At 52.7% G+C, this 17,045-nt stretch overlaps 1 protein-coding gene across 32 annotated transcripts in view; it reads left to right on the top strand.

Moving 5' to 3' along the window:
- KCNMA1 (potassium calcium-activated channel subfamily M alpha 1) overlaps positions 1-17,045 on the top strand; it is a 717,848-nt gene that overhangs the window by 207,876 nt on the left and 492,927 nt on the right. For all 32 annotated transcript variants that reach the window (XR_012001127.1, XR_012001126.1, XM_072756332.1 and 29 more), the window contains exon 2: positions 9,374-9,535. Coding sequence is in view for 30 of the 32 variants with exons in the window: in XM_072756332.1 (XP_072612433.1) it covers positions 9,374-9,535 (162 nt within the window). In the remaining 2 variants the exon portion in view is untranslated. The remainder of the gene's footprint in view (positions 1-9,373; positions 9,536-17,045) is intronic.

Here is a 17,045-nt window from a genome sequence, read left to right as displayed (position 1 = left end):
TGGCCTTTAGTCTTAGAATAGACTGGATTTAAATTTCAGTGCTGCCACTTATGAGATGAGTGATCTTGGAAATTACTCAGCCTCTCTGCATCTCATGACATTCCTACCTTGCAGCCTTACTGTGAAGATTAAATAAGATGGTGTAAAACCCCCAGTAGAGGACATGGCCTGTGGTTACAGGAGGGAACACAGGATTTCCTGAGGGCCAGCCCTGCCCCATGCCCCCGGACACTGGCCAGCCGCTTATGGTGTTTGCCAGAAGGGGCCCTGGGCTCCCCCAGCACTTCACCTTGGGGGACACGTGCTAGTGAGGGGCTTGCCCTCCAGACCTCAGGGTCAGGTGCTTTGTAAGCCAGACAGAGCCTTGGGGAGCGTTTACACAGCCCCTTTGAGTTTGAGACAAAGAAACCCAAGGCACAAAGATGGTAAGTGCCTTGTTAAAGGTCACCCAGCCTTTTTCTGCTGTCACCTTTTTTTTCCCCCCACAAAGACCTACGAAGAGCAGTTATTCACACACAGCCCAGGGGGGTCTTAGCAGTGAGACACCGGACAGTGCACCCGGGAAGCTAGAGCTAAAGATGCCTGTGTTGATGAAGTTTCTTAGGACCCACAGAGAGACCCAGGAGACTTGGATGGCTTTCTGACACCCCAGAGCACTTGGCTTTGTCCGAGCTTCTTTGCAAGCTCCGGTGGGCATTGTACCCCTTCTCTGGAAGGCATAGCCCGTAGTTTTTAGCAAAGGTGATAGCTCCTGGGTAGGTCCATCTGGCTTGGATGTGGAGTTGCCTGCACGTGTGAGGTCCCGGGGGATGGATGGGGAGGCCGTGGGGTGAAGGGGGGGCTCTGACCTGCGAGGGAGGGGTTGGATAATCAGAGCTTCTCCGGGATAGAAGCCAGTCTGGCAAAAACTCCATCCACAGCTCCAGGGGGCCCCGGACACTCTGCTGCCCTGCTTCCCCCACCCCTGAGCATCAGGGCTGCATCCTCTTGCTTTTCTCTCCTCTGTAGAGCTCTTGCCATGAAAATCCCAGCGGATGGTGCCCACATTATGCTTTATTTGCCTGAGCTGCTTTAGGTAATCGGTCTAATCCCTAATACGTAGGATTACCAGTTCCTGGGAGACTGCCGGGCCGGGCCCACGCCCAGGATGTGAAGGAGGCCGCACCGAGGGATTTCCCCCTGGCCTGCTGGGAAGGGCTGTGGGTGTCTGGAGGGCCCTCCCAGCACGAGGCCTGAGGCCTCGAACCAGGTCCTGGTAGCCCCGTGGGTTTGCGGACACTGAAGTTCAAGCATTTCTGGATCTGAGGCCGGCTGTGCCCCAGAATGTCATGATCATTGCCATGGAATAAAGCATCTTTTAAAAGCTACAATGGGCCAGGGGATTTCGAACTTGCTTCCCCCACAGAAAACCATTCCAACGCGGTCTCGCCCAGGCTCAGTGCAAAGGTGCTTAAGTCTTCGGCCATCCCTCGCTGACCCCCTAGGGTCCTAGGGTTACTTGGGGCTCTCTGTATTCTGTGTCATAGAATGCAGGGGGCTGGGCCCCAGGAACAGAAAATTATGGGCTTAACCCACTGCTCCTTCTCATCTCTTGCACGAGGGCTCTGCTCAGAGAGGCTGGGTGACCGGCCAAGGCCCCACAGCCTGTTCCTGGCAGAGCGGGGCTACAAGGCCAGCTTCCCAGCGTTGAGCCCGGAGCTCCTCAGGCGGCCACCATTCCTCGGGCAAAAGAAAGACTCCTGCTCCATGCCCCACTGAGGGCAGCTGCGTGCCGGGCTGCTGGGGTCAGTCTCAAGGACAAGAGGGTGCAGGAGAGGTGGGGAGGCTGCCACTGGAGATGGGGTGAAGGTTGGCATTGCAGGCAGGGGGAAGGGGCAACTTGGGAACAGCATCTTGCAATACAGACTCTAGGAAATGAGTTTCCGATGGTGACCAGGGAGACGTGAAGACAGCATGGGACTTGCAGTGAGACCCAAGGAGAGGACAGACAGAGGCTTCCAGTCCTTCCTTCTCCTACAGCCCTGGGGAAGCTGAGCATCCAGGAAGGATGCTTGAGTGCAAGGCTCGGGGCAGAGGAGGCAGGCGTGGGACTAACAGGGAGGGGGCTTGCTCCTGCCTCCGCTGTGCCCCCAGGGGAGGGGGGATGGTTCCTGGCCAGAGGCCCCCCCTACCCCCCACCCCACCCCACAGGTGCCTCAGGCCTGCAGGACTCAGCCCGGGTCACCTGCATCTCCTCCTCCGGCCCCATCTGCATGGGGCGCCTGCCTCCTTGCTTAGGAGGAAGGCTTCGCGGCCTGTCAGCTTGCCCATGCTCATTTCTGATTCGATGGGTTTGCTCCACGAAGGGTGATTTATGGCTCCGAGCTGTTTTTTGGCCGAGAAAGGAATCATATTTTCTCTGTCCTTGATTTAACCACCCTCTCAAGGCACAGGGACCTTGCAGAATGGTCTCTGCGGTACACGCGGTACCCTGGAGCGGGGCAGACTGAGTCCTCATAATGATCATAAACCCCTCATGGGCACTTGGCAGTTGTCCACAATGCGTCCACACACATGACCCACTGGCTCCTCCCTGGGAGGATGTCGGAACAGGACTCAGGTCTTACGGGTGTCAGAGAGCTGGGCCTAACTTCTGAGTGCGCCCCCCTGGGCCAGCTACTCAGGCCCTCAGCTGCGCAGAGTTGCTGCAGTCGTGCTCAATGTCAGTAGCTGCTGGTGGTAGCGTTACGATGGGGACGGGCTCGCAAGCCTACCTGTTCTAGATGTTGCTGAGGACACGGCAGAGAGCAGAAGCAGTGTCACGTCTTCCCCTCATGGAGCTTACAGATGGTAAAAGATGCTGCAAGTTGGCAGGCAAGCAGATCGTTGTATAAATGCTCTGAGCAAGGGTGGGGGGTGGCCGGGGTGGGGGGTATGTGTTGTTTTCGACAGGGCGGGCGGGGAAGCTCTCGGTAGTAAGGCAGCGATGACCTGAGGATGGTGAGGGAGGCCACCTGGGGCTCTGCGGCAGGGGAGCGGCCAGTGCAGTTAGCCCATGGTGGGAGCAGGCCTGGAACATTCTGGCAGCGCAAGGAGGCTGACGTGGCTGGAGTGAGCGAGCGAGTGGGAGACTTGAGGGATGGCAGCAGGCGCGGACAGATTGGGTGCGTTGGACTGTGTGAAGGCTGTGACTTGTCCTCCCAGTGGGATGAAGAGCCACAGGAGGGTGTTGGCACTGCACCAACATGATCCGACTTACATTTTCAAGAGTAGTTTTCCTCCCAGATGATCACTGTTTAAGCAACTTCCCAGATCTGGGACAAGGAGCCGTTGTCCAAGGAACTGAGAGGAAATCGAGCCAGATTTGGAGCCCCTGGGGGCAGCCCCAGCAGAGCGCAGTGAGGCAGCTCTGGATTCCTCCCAGCAGCTGGCCGCCCCCCCCAATGGCCCCTCTGAGGTCACCCACCAGGTGTGGTGCCCACCGTGGCCTTGGCACCTGGCCCAGCCCGACAGGTGTGGGTGCGAGGGTATCCCAGGGAGAGTGAGGCCCGCCAGGCAGGAGCAGGTGCAGTGGCAGCTCACAGGTGGCCAGCATCCTCTTGGGGCCTGGGGAGATGGTGGGGGTCCTGCCCCGTGTGATGCAGCTCCATGGGGATCTGAGAGTCGAGCCATGTGCTCTGCAAGGCCTGGCGTTGGGGTCTGGGATTCCTTTCTCCAGAGCAGCATTGCTTCCGGTCCAAACCAGAGGGCGCTGATGCCGCTGTTGCCCACCCTCAATAGGACAGCTGGCGCTTCCAGAAAGTGCTGTACTCCGTATCAGGTTACAAGGCACTACTCATTGCTGTAGATAGAAGAGGCTTTGAGAAATGAACTGGCTTGTCTAGGGCCATCCAGAAGACCTAGACTTGGATTTGAGTATTTTGATGCTCAAAGTTCTTCCCACCACACCACAAACCTGAAGTTTACAGTCTACTGGGTCCAATTCAGAAAGGACGAGAGATGGAGAGAGGGCCCGGAACTGAAGACTGGGGACCATGGGGTCCTGGGGTTAGAACGGGCTTGCTCTCCATTGCTGGGCCAGGGCCACTTCCATGGCTGGGGAAAGCCAGGCCCTTTAGACAAGGAAGGTTGCTTCCCACCACAGCCCCTCTACCTGGGCCAGGAGCCTGGACCAGCGGTTTCTTCCAGTCCCAGGAACACTCAGACTCCACGTTGTGGGCTGGTGCAGCGGAGGGACGTGCTTGGGAGTGGCTGGTTCCCTGGGGCTGGATTCAAGGGGGTGACTCACCTGGTTCAGGAGGCAACCAAGGATGAGAGCAGCGGAGGCAGCTGGGGGTTCCTTCCTGGCTGGGCCGGGTGGCCCTGGGCATGTGGCTTCCCCTCCTGCCCGTGGTGTTCCCATGTGTATAGTGAGGGGTGTTGGCATCCCAAGGGGTTACTGAGGTCCTTCTCAGGCTTTGGTGTTTGATCCTATGATTCAGGAGAAATGCCTAAATGTCTAACAGATGCATGCTCTGTGTAGTGAGCACCAGGTGAGTGTGGTCTGGTCGGACCCTTGGCCACAGGTGACAAGGGAGGCATGATGCCCTCCGCATCACGCCAACAGAAAGTCACAGAAGGGGACGTTACTCAAAGGAATGGGGGAGGGCACAGAAGGGGTGAGGCCTGTGAGAGCAGGCAGGCGGAGGGGCCAGCTGGCCACGGTGCCCTCCAGGGTGCCCCCAGACTCCTGTACCTGCACCCCTGCCCTGTGGTCTAGGCGCTGGCATTACATGTTGTCCTGTGTTGTCTGCAGGAGGCAGCTGTGGCTTGTTTTACAGAAGACTCTGGTGGTGGGAGAGGGCAGGGCTGGGGGGAAGGGGGGCCTCCCAAGTATGATGGAACCCTTTTATCAAGGGGGGTGGCTGTAGCGTGTCTGCATCTTCCAGGACATGCCCCCCCCCCCCAAGCCCTACCCAGTCTCATTCTTTCCCCGTCCTTTCTTCCTTAGTTTTCCCCTCTTCTCCCCAAGGCATCCTTCTCTCCATTTCAGAAAATCTCTGTCCTGTCTGAGGCTAAGGTAGCTGGAGCCTGTAGCTTATGGGGTCTCTCTGTCTCTGTGTCTCTCTGTCTCTCTGTCTCTCTGTCTCTCTCTCTCTCTCTCTCTCACACACACACACACACACAGTGGTCTCCGTGGAGGATGAATGAGGGGATCAGGGCCAGGTCCCTCCTGATGCCAGGGCTGACTGCCTGACCCTGCTCAGAAGTCCTCCTGGAAGAGCATCTGGGTCCTTCCCTGCAGTGGGAAGTGGAAGTTTCGATGGATGCCCACTCTGCCATTCAGAACAGTTTCCCACCCCACCCCCCCAGTATCCTGGGGGCACTGGGGAGGGAGTGGTGTCCTGGGACCCGGGAGGCAGCCTCCCTCTGGCCCACAGTCTCCTCATCTCGAGTGGGGAGGTTGATCTGATGGAGTTCAGAGTCAGAAGGAATCTAAGAGGTCTCTTGGTCCAAGGCCCACCGTGTGTAGGAAACCCTGCGGCCCCCTGCCTGGGGAGGTGCCACCCAGCTCCTGCGGGAGCCCCTCCAGAAGTCATGGTGCCTTCCCATCCAGCGGCCCATTGCCTCATTGAAAAGCCAGAGCCGTTAGAACCTACGCTTGCTTATCCTCCATCCTGTAATTATTTATTAAGGCTTCTCTCTGGCTCAGGGTCCCACCTAGGGTTATCGGCATCCCTTTCGGGGCTACTAGTCAATGGGGTGGTGCAGTTTTAACGGAACATCCTTGGAGGCAATCCCTCCCGTCAGTGGGTGCTCTGTCTTGGCAACTCTAACTGCCTCGCACCGGGCCAAACACTGTGCATTATTTATCTTACATAAGCTGCGCCCCCCACCTCGGTGGGGTCGGCGTGCTGGTCCCCATTATTGTGCAGGAGGTGAAGTTCTGGAATTGTAACCTGCCCAGTGCAGCCAGCTTGTAAGTGGCATAGCTGACTTAGCCCAGGGGGGCCCTCGGCCCCCAGCCCTTGCAAGCTCTGTGCCTTCCTCTGAGAAATCCCTGCTCCCACTTACCCTGTTTGTAAAATGGGGGTAACCCCAGCTGTCCGTTGGATTATCATCAGCTCTAAGTGAGTTCGTCCATGGAAAGCACTTAATTTTTAGTTGTTGGCACCCAGTTCTGGCTTCATAAATGGTGACCAGTCACCATTAGACTGGGTGCTGTCCCTTACTGTTTCTTCCCTGCCGTGTGCCTCCACAAGAACCCAACCCCCCTGGGCCGCTGCCCTCTTTTCTCCAGAGCGTGGGGCTGTACCTGCTGCCAGCGAGGAATGCTTTGGCCAGAGTGAGGTCAAAGGTGGAGGGGGGGTGCTTCCCCGCAGGCCGAGTGGGGCCAACCTGGCCGGCTGGCATCAGGCTCTGCAGAGCTCTGGCCTCCTTTCTGCCCTGCCACTGCCCCAGTCCTGCCTCCCGCATGTGGTAATTGAGCCCACGGCATTGAGTATAAGCAAATAATAACACGGGCATTATCTTTCTTTAGTCTGTGTTTTTCCTTGCCTATCATAAAGTAATTAAAATAATGAATGCCTTGTAAAACAATAGTTAAGAGGGCTGGCAAAAGGGCATTATCTGCAGTACACCTCTTGTGCTCTGAATTATTGATGCATTGAAACCACCGAGACTGGGGAGGACTCCCTGCCTCCTGGCCCTCTTCATGCTGCTTCTCTCCTCCGAGGTCTATGGAGGCTGAGCCTCCAGCTCGGACGCATGGCTGGGGGCACCGCTCCAGAGGCTCCGAGACACAAGAGCCTCTGGTTTGAGGGCTTTGCCCTTGCACCGACCTCTCCCTTGTCCCCTCACAACCCCTCCTTCTGCAAGAAGCCGGTGGTTCCGTCCTGGGTGAAGGGAGAGGCTGGGCGAGAGCTGGGTGTTAAGATCCACGTCCCATTTTAGATCAGGGTGGGGATGATGAAGCTGGGCCAGCGTGATTAGGAACAGTGGTTCTCAAAGTGGGGTTCCCGGGCTGGCCGCGTCGGTATTCTCTGGGAAAGTGCTAAAAATGCAGGTTCTGGGCAGCCTGGGTGGCTCAGCGGGTTAGCGCCGTGTTCAGCCCAGGGCCTGAGCCTGGGGTCCTGGGATCGAGTCCCACGTCAGGCTCCCTGCATGGAGCCTGCTTCTCCCTCTGCCTGTGTCTCTGCCTCTCTCTCTCTCTCTCTCTCTCCCTCTCTCATGAATAAATAAATAAAATCCTAAAAAAAAAAAAAAAAAAAAAGAAACGCAGGTTCTGGCCCGGGGCACAGCACTCTGTGTTTTAACAAGGCCTCCAAGTGGTTCTGATGCCTACTTGAACTTGAGAATCACTGCTTTTGAGCCTCAGTGGCTCGCGGAGAGGTGGGAGGTGGTGGGCTAGTTAACTGAGTGTGTCGTGTGCCTTTGGGCGCTGCTTAACCCCGCCTGCACCCACGGGGCCGGCTGTGTTGTCTCCATCTCATGGGGCTGGGGGATGCTGTAGGGGCAAGAGAGTGAATCCACAACTTTGGTTCCTAAGATTCAGGGGAAGGGCCTCTGGATCAGGGCTGTTGTGATTTTCGGTACACCAACCTGTGCCGAATCTCCGTGTGATGGAGACTCGGGGTCTCTGGACTGAGACTGGCCTTAGGTGGCTTGGGCAGCAGACCCCACAGGTGTCAGGTGGTCCCCAAGTGTGCCCACCCTGTGGTCCCCCCACTCCACACCTCTTCTTAGACTCTTCTAGCTCCCTGTGGCCCAATACACTTAGAAAGACGGCGTGAGCACCCAGTGCCTTTGGCTTCCCAGCTTTCCTGGAGCCCATGGAGGCCAGAAGGGGAGAACCCTGTGTCAGGAGCAGCTTCCTGCCTGCCCGCCCGCCGTCCCCAAGGGGATGACTCATCCGTGCCTCTCAGCTTGCCTCTCATCTCTCTGCCTCACCCCCACTCACTGCAGACCAAGGTGGTCACCCCTGCCTTGGTTTCTCTCCCTTGCTCCGACTCACAGTGATTCCCTACTGTCTTATTTGCTTTGAAATTTAATTCTAAGGTTTTAAGTGGTGAACATAATTTGCTGGCGTCTTTTATACATCTGTATCTGCAAAAAGAATCTCCGTGGATATTTGAGCAGGGGGCGCAGTTAAATTTTATATAGTGAATATTTTTTCAGTATAACTGTGTGCTGTGTAAAAAAAAATTGGGTTTCATTTATCTGAAACTCAAATTTCTCTGGGTGCCCTGAATTTTGTTTGACAATCCTAAGCCCAGTGGGGGGGGGGGGGGGTGGAGGGGGTTGATACATATAGCTCTTTATATTTTTTCGTTTGTGTTTATTGAGCCACCTATATGCAAGGCACTCTTCCAAGGCCCTCAGGGTACAGGAGTTGGGAGGGGGAGGCAGACTGTGAATGAAAAGTAAAACAGAAAGGTGGTGCTGTTGGAAGGCAGAGTTGGAAGTTTGAAAGGGTAGCTGGAGAAGATTTCATTAAAAGGTGATACTTGAGCAGAGACTTGAAGGAGGTGAGGAACTAAGCTTGGGTTCTCTGTGGGAGAAGAATATTTGAGGCAGAGGGCTCCTTGCATTTAAAGCATGCAATTTAGGGCCCAAGGTGGGGCTCATTTATCTGAAGAAGTCAGCCCTGTGTCCTCAAGCATGTTTTTAGCCATGGAGGAGCATTTATTTCCTTTTGTAATTAAAAAGGTCTAGTGTGGATTTCAGGCACAGCTGGATTCAGGTGTTCAAATGATGGCATCAGTATTCTATCACTGCTCTCTGTCTCCTGTGCGGTGGCTTCATTCCCAGGGAAGGATTACTTTTCCTACTCTTTCCAACAAAGGTCCCGGGCTTGAATTGTATTGGGTTGGCACAGGTCGTGTAACCATCACTGACCCAATCGCTGTTGCCTAAGGGATGGTCTAATTAATCAGTCTCTATTCCTGGAGCCAGTGTGGGCCTTCAGTTCCTTTTGAACTACACAGATTGAGATGAGGAGATGGGGGATTTCCTGAAGAAAGATAGAGCACTTCTGGGAGCAGGATAGGAAGGCTGGGTAGGTGGACACCACAGCGTGTTAACCTCACCTCCTTTGTAATCATTCCATGACCTTAGACAAGATGCTCTCTCTCCTGAGCTTAGTGATTTTTTCCCCCTTTAAAGTGGAAAGAGAATAATTTCATTCTTTTTTCTTTCACAAAGATATTTTAAGAGAAAAAAAAAAAGAAAAGATCCTTTTAAAAAAAGATTTAAAAGAAAACCAAAGCCATAGTACATCCCATCTCCCTGCCCCTCGTACCTTCAAGCCAGTTCCCACATCACCAGGACCCTTTCAACTTTGATTCTTTGGGGTAGGCTGTGTTTAATAAATCCAGTTGGTTCCTATTCTAAACCCTTTTCTCTCTGTTGCCAGGAGGCCCAGAAGATTAACAATGGCTCAAGCCAGGCGGATGGCACTCTCAAGCCAGTGGACGAAAAAGAGGAGGCAGTGGCAGCCGAGGTCGGCTGGATGACCTCTGTGAAGGACTGGGCGGGGGTGATGATTTCTGCCCAGACGCTGACCGGCAGAGTCCTGGTGAGTCCACAATTCCCTCCTCCTCGGGGAGGCCCACTGTCTGGTCCATGATGCCTCTGTGTAGAGGGATGCCGTGTTTCCTGGGGTGGGGCTTCTCCAGGCCTCTGGCTATTGGGAAGTGGGGGTGAATGGCGGGTCATGGAGTAGAGGCAGGGTTCCCTGTGTGCATAAGCCAGTGGTTTGAGGGGGGATTTGCAGAGTGGGCCGGCATATGGGGCACAGAGGGTGTGTTGGGGAAGATGTAGAGCATTTCCTCTGCCAGCAGAGCAGGTGTGCACAAGCACGCACACACGTGTGCACACGTACATGAGCATGCACACACACATACATATGCCGCTTGGTAATCTTGGAGAGGAGAAGGGAGTCAAAGTAATGTGTGCTCAGAATTCTGCAGAGAGCCCAATAAACGATAGATGCCAGGATCCGTAGAGCTCTCCGTATGTGCCCATCGGCTCTCTTGGGTCTATTCTGGGAAGGGAGTTTCCCCGAGAAGGATGCTGCATTCCAAATGATTTCTTGTTGCAATTCTGGAAGCTGCCCTTCCTGGGCCAGAAGCTGGGGCTTGGTCAAGACACATTTGGCTCAAAGAATGAATGGAAATGTCCTGACAGTTGGGTGAATCAAAGATCGGGCAGGGACATTGGAAACCGTGATGTTTCATGGCAAAAGCTCAGTGAGGAGGTGATGAAAGGTGTAGGGAGGTGGTGAAAGTTCCACCACCAGAATCCTTCTTGGGGAGAACTCTACATTATGTTTGGAATGAATATCTCACAGGCTGCTTGAGGGAAGGAATGAGACGCTGAATGCCATGCTCATGTCACAAAGGTGACGGCCAAATAGCCGTCAAGGAGGATGAGGTTCTATTAACCCAGGGAGCTTGGGGAGCTGAGCCTTCTGGAGAGTCTGGATGTGAAACTGTGGCTGATGTTAACTGCTGGCAACATAGGAAAGGGAGAAATCTAAAGCTGTGGTTTTGGAGAGGAGGCCAGAGGAACTGGTGAGGCTTGCTGCTGCCTGGAGGAAGACAACCTGGATGGGGAGGACCCAGGAGAGACAGGGCGGTGTGGAGCGTCTGAGGAATTGAAGGTGGCTTGCCGCAGGCTGTGCCAAGTTACCACCATCCTCGCCTCCCTGCAGGGTCTTCAGTAAAGGCTCCATTGCTCTTTTGTGCTTGTGTATGAGTAGATTCTGTGTGGGGAGCTTGCGGAGGTGAATTCTGGGTCTGGCCATTCATGTGAGAAGAAATGCAAGCAGTGCCTTCTCTACCTGTGGTAGTGATGGTAGATGAAGCACAGCCCACTGTTTGGTTGCACGAATGTGATACCTGTCACTTCCACGTGGCCACAGTAGGCAGCTCGGATCCTTTTCATCAGCCTCTGCCAAGACTTACCGAGGATGACTTGGCTAGGCGTTTTTTCCAACTCTTTGGAAAACAAGGAATGATCTCATTCCATTGCACCATGGATGGAAGTTCTTGAAGGAATGTCTGGAGGAGAAATGCTAGGGCTACAAGCATTGTATGGGCGTGTATAGGGGGCTCTGAGCGCGGGGACATAGGAACCATCAAGAAAGCCTTCATGGCGCTTCATAGGGAGGAGAGCCTTTGAGCTCAAACTCCATTTCAAGATGAACTGAACCCACGCTCGGTGGCAGAGAAGATAACAAAGATAAAAGCTTGAAAACAAGAAAGGGACCGCTTAGTGGGTCAGAAGCCGAGAAGAATACCTAAATCATAAACCATAAAACAAGGCATTTGAGTTGAGCTTTGAACTGTGAGCAAGCATCATGAAGTTCCATTGAGGAGAGGGGATCATCCCAGAGTGAGCGGAGGGTGGTTGTAGAGCAGAGGTGAGGCACGTAGTGTGCCCTGCTGAAGCAAGGCCTGAGCGAGCACCAAGTGGTGCAGGCAGGTGGGTGGATGTGGGTGGTGTGGGGGAAGCAGAGCTCACAGGCCAAGTGCACCGGTGGTCATCTTGATACTGCTGCTCACAGGAACGTTACCCCCAGCCTCTTGTGAGCCGGGCACTGTGCGAGCCGCATCCGTTATGACCAGGTTGAAGGGCAAGGACCGTGTTGTGTTTGATCCACATCTCTCGTTTTGCTATTGGGTTGAGGGGTCCACGACAAGGAAGTGAGCAAGCCAGTCTTATCGATGGATTCCTCTCCATCTTAGAGTTGAGGAGCCCAAGGCTTGGGAGGGGCAGTGCCTTGCTGAAGAATATGTAGCCTCAGGTGACACAACTGGGCCCTTACGTGTGCGCCTCCGGACTCCCTGTCCAGTGCTCTTTCTGTGTCATTACTTCCCAGTCGAAGATAATTCCTCTTCTTTTTCTAAGCCCTTGTCAGCTGTCGCTTTGGCTGTGACACTTTGACATTCCTGTCTGAGCCAATTAGGTCCTGAGGCTGTTTGGCCTGATTCTCTTTAACATTTGCATGGACGAGCACAGTCCGCGTCAGCCTCCCCGTGATGCCAGCTGCTCTCTGAAGGTCTCCTTGGAGAAAATCCTGCCCGGGTTGCTCTGGCTCACTCAGAGCCGAGCAGGTCCTGCTGTGCAGAGAGCAGGCGTCCGGGAGTCCCGGGCGGTGCTTCAGGACAGGCCTCTCCTTTAGGAGAAGGCAGAACTTTGCTCCGAGGAAGGAGCAGATTCCACATGGCAGTCTCAGTGCGCACGAGAATGCAGCTCTGTCTGTTGAGAACCCAGAGCTGTGTTTGTCTTGAGCTGTCCAAATGTTTATCCTTGCAACAGGGGGACTAAGCACGACTAGACATCCAGCTGTTCAGAGTTTCCCTGTTCAGTTTTTAATATGGTTGTTTTTTTACACATGGCTCAGGAGCTTGGCCTTTACACCTCGGCCGCTTTCTTACCTGTCTCATTGTCACAGGTGAGAGTCTCAAAGCTAGGCATTGTGGGTGAGGCCCAGGTTGTGGAGAATTCACCAAGACCGCCCCAGCACATCTGTAGACACACCTGCTGTCTGGGATCTCTCAGGCGAGCACGTCATTCATTCATTGAGTACTTATTTCTCATCTGCACCAGGCACTATTCTAGGCCCTGGGCATAAAGCCACGAGCAACAGACATGCAGGGTGTAAACTATTTATATTGATAAACTAGATATAAATTTGTAGAGCTCAGTGTGAAAAAGGAGAAATGACAGTCACCATTCACCAGTAGCTTTTTATAGTTCACACCTGGAGCCTTGGCATCGGCTCTCGGAATAGCCTGCCTTGTCTCCGCCGTGGCACTCAGGCTTACCTTCAGGACGGGAGCAAGACTGGACAGGGTCTCCTCCTGGAGCGCATGGCTGAGAGGTTCTGCATCAAAATGACCACCAGGTGGTCCAGAGTGGCTGCATCCTTTATTTATCTTTTAAAATTAAATATCTTTATTATTTTCTGATTATTAAAGGGGGTACATGCTTATTTAAAATTTGGGAACATTCTGGGAGAATTGGTGTAAAGTCCACTTTGGGACGTGGAGTTGGCACATGCCACGGTTCAGTGTAGCAGTAAATGCCATGGAGGTACCTCCCAGCTGTTTGGGGGTTGCTGGGGCTTTGGTCGCTATATCTCATGTCATCCCTTTAATGCGCAGACTCAGGAGATGAGTAGTTATCTCCGGCAGGGATTGCTGTGGTCTTCCTGGTGGACCTTCAGGGAACACTTTACGTTGGGAAGGAGATCATGGCCCTCCTCTCATAGTGGCTCCTGCGAGCCAAGTTCGTGGCCCACGGAAAACACACAGCATCTCAGGATTTGCATTCTACACCTTCAACACCCCCCTGACGCCGTCTCTGTGTCTCTTGGCTCACTTTCTCTTTGTCCCTATTTCCTCACTCTCCTCCTCAAACTTTACGTTGTATGTGGATATATGCTCCATTGGTGTTTTGTGAGCTAATTAAATCTTTCTAAGAATAAGGCAGTGTAGATAAACAAAGAGGGCAGGAAGCCCTACAAAAGCAATAGGCTTTTGTATTGTTTGGTTGTACTTTACAGAATCATAAGCCACAATCAGGAAGCGCGATGGTCTAGTTCAGGGTTGGTTAGGGATTTTGTAAAGGGCCAGATAGTAAGGGTTGTAGGCTTTGCAGACCACAGGGACTCTGTCGCAGTGACTCAACTCTGCCATCGTAACTTGAAAGCAGCCACAGCCAATATTCAGGTGTGACTGTGTGCCGGTAAAGCTTGACAAAAACAGGTGGCGGGCCAGACTGTTCTTCATGGCCATAGGTTGCTGATCCGTGGTCTATTCAGTTCCCTATTTAATAAATAAAGAAAGCAAAAGGCAGAAACTGGAAGAACTTCCTTAGGAAGGAATTTTCTAAGGTAAGAAAGCACAAGAGGGATAGTACCAGAGAACCCATTTGTAATGAGGACAGTTCTAGACACATAGAAACACACATGGCTAAACATAGGCACGCACGTACACTACTCACCGCATCTTTGTTAAGCATCTTGTTTCTGAAAGTTCATATTAATTCCTACATTGACCTCAGAGCGGCTATCTCCCTAAGGAAAAACTGTGTCTCATGGCCAAGCCCTACATTGACCTCAGAGCGGCTATCTCCCTAAGGAAAAACTGTGTCTCATGGCCAAGCCAGGCCTCACCTCAAGGTGGAAGCAGTCTCTACGGGGCTCCGACCGCACCCCAGTTCCTTTACACATTCAGTGCTTTGCGCTTCTCTTCAAAGACACGTTTTGTCCATACAATGATCAGCTCCTTAAGCAAAGATAGAACTCTTAGAACTGCTCTCTTTTTTCGGTTATTTCCCCCATATTCCCATGCCACTCTGTTTGAATATTGCTCCAGGAAACATCTAAATCTAATCCATGAACCGAGAAGATATGCTACCTGCTTTACCGTCATCGGGATGATTTGTCGAAGAAGGAGAAAGAAAACCACCAGTCTTTCCCTTTATCATCCTACATTCATCGCATGTGTGGCATTTTACATTCACATTATATACACAGGCTGGGCCATTCTATCTTTATCTCCTAGGGCTCCAAAGAAAATATGTATCAAAAACGCCTTTCAGATAGCAATAATCCTATTGGTTTAATAGAGTTAGATGTGTTCTCTGTTGCGTCATCTGTGCATGAGATCGGACCAGTTGAACAAAATTGGAGGGGCACGTGGGCATGCGCTTAATCAAATATGTGACATTTATTGCTTTCATTTCCCCCTTTAGGTGACTCATGGTGCTGCTGACATTTCTCATCAGCATCCTCTACTTTTCATTTCCAGGGCTGCCTGGTGGCAAATTCACGCATAGCTCACGTTTCCATCTCCTCTCTCTTCTCATTCATGCCTGCTCCCTTTTTTTATTATCTTTTAGGCATATCTACCTAAAATTTTTATATCACCTACAAATGACCTATGTAGCGGAAAGACCAGAGGTGTCATAGGCCTACATTCTTAGGAAGACTGTTCTTACAGTAGATAGGTAGATCCTGCTGTCTGTGCACTTGGGAGTAAGTCAAGATTTTGTTTGAGGTTTTTTTTTTTTTTTTTTTAAACTCCCCTGAGGGAGGCTTCTTTGAAAGGAAATGCATGGCAATCCCTCTCCAGGACTTAATAATGGCTCTTCATTTTATCCCGTGCAAAGAGTTTATATTCTGGATATGAATCAATAAGTCCAGAAAGGTGTGCTTTCTTTATATCATTGAACAGGAGAGGTTTGTCCTCACCTGTTGAAGGGCACACTAGATTGCCATAGATTCCTTATTTGTGACCTGGCACCGTTGGTAGGGGGTGGGAAAACTGAGTCGGAGAAGTTGCTGAATCCAGCAGGTGCTCATGCTAGGTGCTGAGCTGCCTGTCACTGGAGACATTCAAAGATGGGCAGGATCACATTTGGTGCCGTTGCTGCCAGTTGGTTAGACTTTTTCCTCACTGCTTTAATTGGGTTCTACAGAAAACTAGATCTGGGAGCTGCTCTAGGATAAAAATGGTTTCCTGGAACTTGGACAGACTTCATTTCTCTCCTTTTTTTTTTGAGATTTGTCAACGCGTATCAGTGTGTCAGGCTTGAAGAAGTCCCGCAGTAAAAAGGCAGAAAGACTTTGCTTTGCCCAGGGTTTCCCATTCCTGTGTCACCATGGAACCCTTTCCTTGTGAAGCACCTGTAGGCGTCACAAAGAACACGCCTTGGGAAATGTGGAAGTAGTCTGGGGATCAGCAAATTGTCACCCAGGGTCCCGATCTAGCTCCCTGCCTGTTTTGCTCACAAGCTAAGGAGGGTTTTTACATTTTTAATGGTGTTTTAAAAAAAATCAAAAGAAGAATATCTTGTGACATGTGGAGTTATATGAAATTCAAATTTTAGTGTTCATAAACAAGGCTTTATTGGGACACAGCCATGCTCACTCATTTACATATTGTCGATGGCTGCTTTTGTACTGCACTGCAATGCAGAATTGAGTAGTATCCACAGAGTCCAAGATACCCGCCAGCCTAAAATAGTTACTGTCTGGCCCTGTACAGAAAATGTTTGCCAGCCCCTGAACTAGATCATTAAGTTCCCCTCTGCTCCGTGACTGTCAGTATTTCTAAGCCACCCACGAGACTTGCCTCGTGGTTCCCCGTAGCACGAGCTAATGGGCCACAGGTACCATCTAGCCCCTTGGGCAGACGTTTATTCCCACAACCTCAACCAAGTGATGAGGGTAGAGGTGGGGAGACAAAGGCCAGAGCCAAGTGTGACAGCAGGTTCCCAACTGGCTTGGTTAACGGATTTCCCCTCCCCAAGGTCAATGGAGTGTGCCGGGGATCCTGTAGCAGGGGGTGCTCCCTGCATCTCCACCTGCCTGCGTCCATCCCCTGAAGGTCAGCCCACCCCGGGCCCTGCCCAGCAGCCCAGAGTCCGGTCCCCACCCCGGAGGACATGCCTGGTTTGGGCCTGCAGGCTCTGCGCCTCGGCCACACCGGCCGCTTGTGTGCACTGCCCGTCTGCAGGCCACGTGCTCCGTGGGCCAGCCTCTCCAGCACATTCTGTAAAATAGCTGTTAATTTTACTAGCTGGTGTGTTGGCGCCCCTGGCCTCCCCTGTGAAAATGAAGGAGAGTTTCAGAAACAAATCCTCGGACAGCTCTGGGGAGAGGAAAAGCATCCTGGCCCAGGAGCAGCCTGCTTCGTCCTGGCTGTTTGTCTCTGACTCCCAGGGGCAGCCTCTGGGCTCTGGTGGCAAGTGCTTATGCCCACGGCCTCTCTCCTCTGGGGCTTCTGAGGGGAGAGGTGCCTGTGTTGTCCTCCCACCTTATCTGCTCTTCATTCATTCCTCTATATCTGGTCACCTTTCTGCCCCACCCACATACCTTTGTTGGTGTTCCCTGGCACATGGAACTGAATGTAGCACCCAGTGGACACCTGATCAGTGAGCTAGGTCACTACAGGGCTCTCCCTCGCCAGTCGCTCTTGCTTCTATTCTTTCTGTTTCAGCTTCTGGGTCTGGGCTGGGAGACAGGAGCCCTGCCCCTCTGCTGAGCTAGCGTTCTCTGACGCAAGGCTCCT

The sequence above is a fragment of the Vulpes vulpes genome, chromosome 4 (assembly GCF_048418805.1).
Source record: "Vulpes vulpes isolate BD-2025 chromosome 4, VulVul3, whole genome shotgun sequence".
NCBI lineage: Eukaryota > Metazoa > Chordata > Mammalia > Carnivora > Canidae > Vulpes > Vulpes vulpes.
The sequence above is the reverse complement of the archived record's forward strand: the minus strand, read 5'-3'. Positions and strand labels throughout refer to the sequence as shown.